Source organism: Arachis ipaensis, chromosome B06, assembly GCF_000816755.2.
Source record: "Arachis ipaensis cultivar K30076 chromosome B06, Araip1.1, whole genome shotgun sequence".
In the NCBI taxonomy this organism is placed as follows: domain Eukaryota; kingdom Viridiplantae; phylum Streptophyta; class Magnoliopsida; order Fabales; family Fabaceae; genus Arachis; species Arachis ipaensis.
This window is the reverse complement of record NC_029790.2, coordinates 52428005-52434624: the sequence shown is the minus strand read 5'-3', so window position 1 is coordinate 52434624 and position 6620 is coordinate 52428005. Positions and strand designations below refer to the sequence as shown.

At 33.4% G+C, this 6620-nt stretch overlaps 1 protein-coding gene across 5 annotated transcripts in view; it reads left to right on the top strand.

The window, feature by feature from the left end:
- Nucleotides 2492-6620, top strand: part of LOC107648735 (purple acid phosphatase 23-like) — a 4728-nt gene continuing 599 nt past the window's right edge. For 3 of the 5 annotated variants that reach the window (XM_021104483.1, XM_021104482.1, XM_021104486.1), the window contains exons 1-8: nucleotides 2492-2958; nucleotides 4020-4150; nucleotides 4238-4319; nucleotides 4543-4630; nucleotides 4749-4871; nucleotides 5171-5388; nucleotides 5491-5681; nucleotides 6201-6482. In XM_021104483.1, coding sequence (XP_020960142.1) covers nucleotides 4789-4871; nucleotides 5171-5388; nucleotides 5491-5681; nucleotides 6201-6482 — 774 coding nt within the window. In that variant the 5' untranslated portion in view covers nucleotides 2492-2958; nucleotides 4020-4150; nucleotides 4238-4319; nucleotides 4543-4630; nucleotides 4749-4788. The remainder of the gene's footprint in view (nucleotides 2959-4019; nucleotides 4151-4237; nucleotides 4320-4542; nucleotides 4631-4748; nucleotides 4872-5170; nucleotides 5389-5490; nucleotides 5682-6200; nucleotides 6483-6620) is intronic. The other 2 variants (XM_021104484.1, XM_021104485.1) reach the window with 2 other exon arrangements.

Below are 6620 nucleotides of genomic sequence, written 5' to 3'. Positions count from 1 at the left end.
AGATTTTTTTAATTTAAAAATATATACTTTAATTATTGCACGTAATTAATTAAAAATAATTTTCATAGTAAAGGTATCCCTAGCACTTTAAAATACTATTCTCAAAATCTTAAACAGTGTTATAATATTTTCAATTTCAGATCGATAAGAATTTTTCCCCTTCAATAATGTTATGACATTTCTCAATTGTGAGATAATAATATTTTTCTTTTCGAAACTAAGCGTTATTTTACTTACATTTGTGCTACATGCACATTATTTTTTAACATTTTTACTACTAAAATGTCACATTTTTAGTTGTACCAGTGTGATAACGAAAATATTACAACAACATTTATATATTTTTAATAATAAGATATAAGCAAAAAATGCAATAAACTCTTCATAAGCTTTTTCGTCCGTTTCCTGAAAAGATAAGACTGTAGGGGGTGAGAATCTAACCACATAATCTCATCAGGGAGGTTTAAAATTGTCATAAGAGAATATGTATAAATAAAAGAACGAATTTCAAAAACATAATATTCATTCGTCTTATGAACCTTTTTTAAAAACACGACACTTACTTATCCAAAATTAACATTCACGTCACATTTATAAGAATTCCAAATCAATTACCTTTTCATGACATTCCAATATACATCACAGGATCAAACCAACCAAACTTATCAATCACGGTGTAAGACTCAAAATTTTTTAAAAAAATCTTATTATAAGCTAATTTTAATTTATTTATTCATTAAAGACTTTAATCTCAGAAATTATTTTATTATAGACTGGCCGCCGCTGAGCCCGTCACCTGTGCCATTCGTCCTCATCGCCGCCAGTTGAAGAGAGATGCGATGGAGAGAGAGAGGTTCCGTGGACGGTGGCTTGATAAACCCCAATTTTATGGTTTATCTTATGCTAAATTCAGGGGATTTTATCAACTTATCTCACATTTATTCAATGAAATAGCATGGCTTTGTGAATTTCTCCTAATTTCTGCTTAAGAGTGAAAACATACTTTTAGGCCTTAAAATTGATAAATTTAATTCACTTTAATTCCATTCGATGCCTTGATATGTTTGTTAAGTGATCTCAGGTTTAGAAGGCAAAGATTGGGTTGAAGAAATGAAGAAAAAGCATGCAAAAATGGAGAATTCGTGAAGAAATGAGATTTTGGTAATCTGCCAGCGACGCGTGTACGTGGTCCACGCATGCGCGTGGGAAGGAATCGTCAAGGCAACGCGTACGTGTGACCGACACATATGCGTGATAAGGAAAGTTGCTAGTGACGCGTACACGTGACCCATGTGTACGCGTGACAAGCGACACGTGACCAACTTAAAGGCAATACGCTGGGGGCGATTTCTAAGCGGAAGGAGGAACAAATCCAACTCATTTCTAATGCTTTTGAACCCAGAAATTGTAAGGGAATGGGGGGGGGAGAGTAGTCATAATTTAGTTTTTCATCATGTTTTAGGTTAGAATTCTAGAGAAAGAAGCTCTCCCTTCTCTCTAGAATTTAGGGTAGTTTAGGTCAAATTTTCTTAGATCCAACTTTTAATTCTTGATTTTAGTTCAACTCTCCTTATATATTATTGTTCTGTTATCTTGATCCTCTTAATTTTTCTTGTTAATTTCCTTATTTTTCCATTTTTACTTTTATGAACCCTTATTGAATTTTTATTTTCTCTAATGCAATTTTATGTTTTCATATCTTTTCATGTTTATCTTAGTTGCTATTATTGATTTCTTGTTTCTGTTAGTTATGGGTTTCATTAATTCTTGCAATTTGTGATGTTTACTTTTATTGCACTCTAGGTGTTTGATAAAATATTTTTACTAGTTATAGAGTAGTTTTTTACACTCTTGGCCTAGGCTAAGGGAATTGAGTGACCTTGAGTCATTGGGTCTAATTGGATTAGTGATTTGGGTCTCTTGTTGGTCAATTTGATACCCATTGACACTAGACTACTATTAAGTCAATTAGTAGCTAGGTTGGGACTTATGGGTTGATATTGATCAAGTCTATTTGAGTTACTTCAAGCATAGAAGTAGACTTGATGGGTTTGGTCCCTCATAATTGTCAATATATGGTTTGTAGACAAGGATAGTAATCTCAATTTTCATGCCTTAGCTAAGAGTTCTTTTCATTCCCTTTATTAGTTAATTGTCATTTACTTTCTTGTTATTTACTTTTCTTGTCAATTACCAAATCAAACCCCCTTGTTCCTTCATAGCCAATAATTGAGTACTTCATTATAATTCCTTGTGAGACGACCCAAGGTTTAAATACTTCGGTTTATTTTATTAGGGTTTGTACACTACAAAAAAAAGAGTTTAAAATGTCATTTATATTACGGCGGTTTCAAATAACCGCCATAATATTCGAGTATTATGGCATTTTATGATGCTGCCATAATTAATTTATTTAAAATGGTGGTTTTTGGTAATTTTGGGGGTTAAAACCGCCATTATTGGAGGACATTGTTTTAAAAAAAGGCCCAAATGAAAGAAAATCCAAAAAGTTTGGAAACCCAAATATCTTAAATGGAATGTGTTCTCCCAGCAAGGAAAACCCTAACACGCATTTCTCGGCGTTCTCGATTTGCTCCAGCGACTGTTCCGATTACGATCTGTTCCAGCGACTGCTCCGGCAACGATTTTCTCGGCGTTCTCCTCCGACGAGATTGTGTGCTGTGAACTGAAACGCTCTCTCCAGCGACGATCTCCTCTGGCGGCGCGTTCTCCTCCTTCAGCGAGCTTCTATGATTTGGCTTTGATATGAAGATTTTTCGCCGCTCATCTCATCGCCGTCATTCATCTCTGCGCCATCGCAAGCAACATCGTTGTCACTACCTTCTACGATCTGGTTTTCAATCTGGCTCATCTCCTCGCTGTGGCAAGCAACGCCGTTATCGCTGCCTTCAGCAAGCTTCTACAGTTTGGTTTTGCCATCTCTATCACTTCTAATAGGTAACTCTTCGTTCTTTTAGATCTACTTCATGCTTTAATAGGAAGACATAAAGAATGCTGGTTCTGGTTCTGTTTTTATTATTGTGTATTTTAACTTTCATTGACCTATTGTGATGTCATTGTTGTTAGCTTGTTACTGCTGCATTTTCTGTTATGATGTTATTTTTTTGCTTCTGATTTTATTTAGTTTGAGCCCTAATCTGTTCTTTGAACTGATTAATCAGTATCATTTGTCTAAAATTAGTGCAAAACATGGCGTGTGTGTGTATTTTCTGATGTAAATGTTTGAATGATTGTTAAATGCAATAATGATGAGACATGAAGCACTACTAATCTCCTTGTTACCAAAGTGCCACCACCTATTTGCTGTGATAATTAAAGTGCTTGTCTCCTTGTTACTAATTGGAACTGAATTTTTATTTTCTAAGAGATCTGGTTAATCAGAAGTCTCTTTATGTTGTACATATTCCATCTCCTAATCAAATTACTGACTACCTCAATTTAAAGAAGGGGTTATTAAGGGAGAAGAGTAGAATTTGTTAAAACGGTATAAATAGAACTACACAGTATTTAAGATGATAACTAGTCAGTGTTGAGTAGTTAGTTGATTGAGCTTGCTAAGTTAGTTACAGTGGTGTTTCTTGATTAATCTTGATCTTTAATTAGTCACTAGCATTGCATATATAGAGAGTCCAAAGTCCTAACTAAACTCAGTAGCCAAGTTGAATTATACAGATTTAGCACCAGTTGATATGAAATATGCTGTTTCTATATAGTCTAACCGGAGAAGTTGAAAACTAGTGAAGCTTAAATTGTAAAATAAGATGGAATATGGGGAGTGTTTCTGAACTCACTCTATTTGCATGTTCTTTTGAACTATTATGAAGATGTATTTCTGAATTATATTATAGGTTGGACGAAAAATATATAAATTTGACAAATATGTGTTTCTTTTGAAAATAATATTGATTTGATTAAGAAAGAGAAGGGAAAAAAAGATGTATGTCTATTTTAATATAGATAGCTTTATCAGTTTTAGTAAATGATTTCTTCATGTGCAGGTGTCATATGGCTCAGAGCTTAGCTATCGTAGTCCAACATTTGACATGGATTTGTCTGATTTCATGGAAGATGGCAAGCTAATGTCTTATGAGAGAGCAAGGAAATATTTTGCTCAAGATCCATCCCGAAAGTGGGTAGTAGATATACATCATTTTATATGCATCTTAGGCATTTAGAATATTCTATTATTATACTAATTGAATGATTAACTTCCCAGGTGGGTAGCATATGTTGCTGGGGCAATTTTGGTCTTGATGACTGAGATGGGTGTGCATTTTAACGACAGTATTACCATGCTGGTAACTCATCTTTCTCTATTAAGTTATTGAATACTTGGTTTAAACAAAACAAATATGGGATAAGTTATAATGCTACTTTCTATTATTAGTGTTAACTGTTAAGGTTTATCTGCTTCTCTAACAAATTAAGGAAATAAAATATATTGAGAAACAAAGTACTTAGAGATGTAATTCGGTATATACTGTAAAGGTTTGAAAACTTCCATTTTCTTGTTATGCATAGATTTCATCAGCAGTCCCTGAAGGGAAAGGTGTATCATCTTCTGCATCTGTGGAAGTCGCTAGTATATCTGCGATTGCAGCTGCTCATGGTAATAAGCTCTTTTCTGATGTTCAGTTTACAGGGACTAAACTTCAAGCTCTCCTTTTTTCTTTTATTAGTAAAGACTAACGTGATTTGGCTTTTTCTCTTTTTCTTTTATTTTCAAGTTATTTCTTATCTTCCAATAATTTGTTGCCCAAAAATAAAATGATAAACAGAATTCTGAGCGCACAAAATCTTCAAGGAAAACTCCCTCCAGAACTTGTCAAGCTGCCATACCTTCAAGAGATGTATGTAATAAATGTCTTCTTTGAAGTAGGAGACCATACTTAAAAGGATATATATTTCAATTTCAATAATTAACAATCTTTCATGCATGCATTTACTCAAACTAGTAAGCACTGACCATCCTTTGTATAGTAGCATAGCACTCAGATATTAGCTAATCCTTCTTCTCCTTGGTTGTTGTATATGCCTCACATTGTTAATAATGATATCCATCATGTGAAATACTTGATTTCCGAACTCCAAAGCATTTGTTAAAGGAAATTTCGGATTATGATTTATTCATTACTTTTTAATACATCAGGTTTATGGAGCCTTTGACATCAAAAATTCTAATGATGGTTATTGAAGGGAATCATGAGATTGAACCACAAGTCAATGGCATCACATTCAAGTCATATTTGACAAGATTCGCAGTCCCTGCTGAAGAAAGTGGATCCAAAAGCAACTTGTATTATTCTTTTGATGCTGGGGGCATACACTTCATTATGCTGGGAGCATATGCTGATTATAATAGTACTGGTAATTGATAGGGTTAATTTTTTTACCTTTTTCCAAACCATTCAACAAAAATAATTTATGTGTAGATACAACTTGTTATGTGTACTTGGATCTTCAATCTAGGTGCACAGTTTGCATGGCTGAAGCAAGATCTGCAAAGTCTCGACCGGAGTGTAACCCCTTGGCTTGTTGCTTCCTGGCATCCACCTTGGTATAATAGCTATGCTTCACACTATCAGGAATTTGAGTGTATGAGATTGGAAATGGAAGCACTTCTCTATCAATATGGTGTTGACATTGTTTTCAATGGTCATGTAAGTTAAAATTACTCTATTTTGTTATCAATTGTAGAACATCAACTTATTAATAATTTGATGCGATTGTTTAAATATCCAAGATTTTTCTCCTTTTTTTATATATTTATTTTTATTCTATTTTTTTGGTATCACTCATGTTTTAAGTAGTTGAATCTTTCAACTAATCATATAATGATCATATAAATCTGAATGGAATTCAAAATAATTAGTCATGGTTCTGATTAGGGAATTGGTTGCAGCACCACATTGTCACTTTGAGGGTCTGAATGAGTTCACTATCTGCATTTTAGGAAATTAAGATATGTAATATCAGTTTTGATGCTTATTACATGTTCTCCACTGAAAAATGTTGAAGGTGCAATATCTTTGGAAGTGATTTTTTACTTTTTATTTTTCCTCTTCAATTGAATTTTGTCCTTTTAGAAAGAATTATCTGGATTGGTGTTTTCTTAAATAAACTTGGATGTAGTTTTCTCCTATAATTTCAATAAGAGTTACATTTTTTCCATCACACAGGTTCATGCTTATGAGAGGATGAATAGAGTTTACAATTACACATCGGATAAATATGGACCTGTTTACATAATTGTTGGAGATGGTGGAAATATTGAGAAAGTAGATGTTGATCATGATGATGACCCAGGAAAGTGTCCTTCACCTGGAGACAATATACCAGAAATCGGACTAGTTTGCCACTTGAATTTTTCCTCTAGTCCTGCCAAAGGGAACTTTTGTTGGAGCAAACAACCTGAATGGAGCACATTTAGAGAAAGCAGTTTTGGACATGGGATTCTTGAAGTAAATTCTTTGATTTTAGATATTGTGCAATTTTCATTCTCGTTTTTCAAAATCTGATATTGATTAGTGTCACTTTAGGAGTTCCAATGATTTTTTAATAATAGTATATATCTTATAAAGATAGTATATAATAAATAT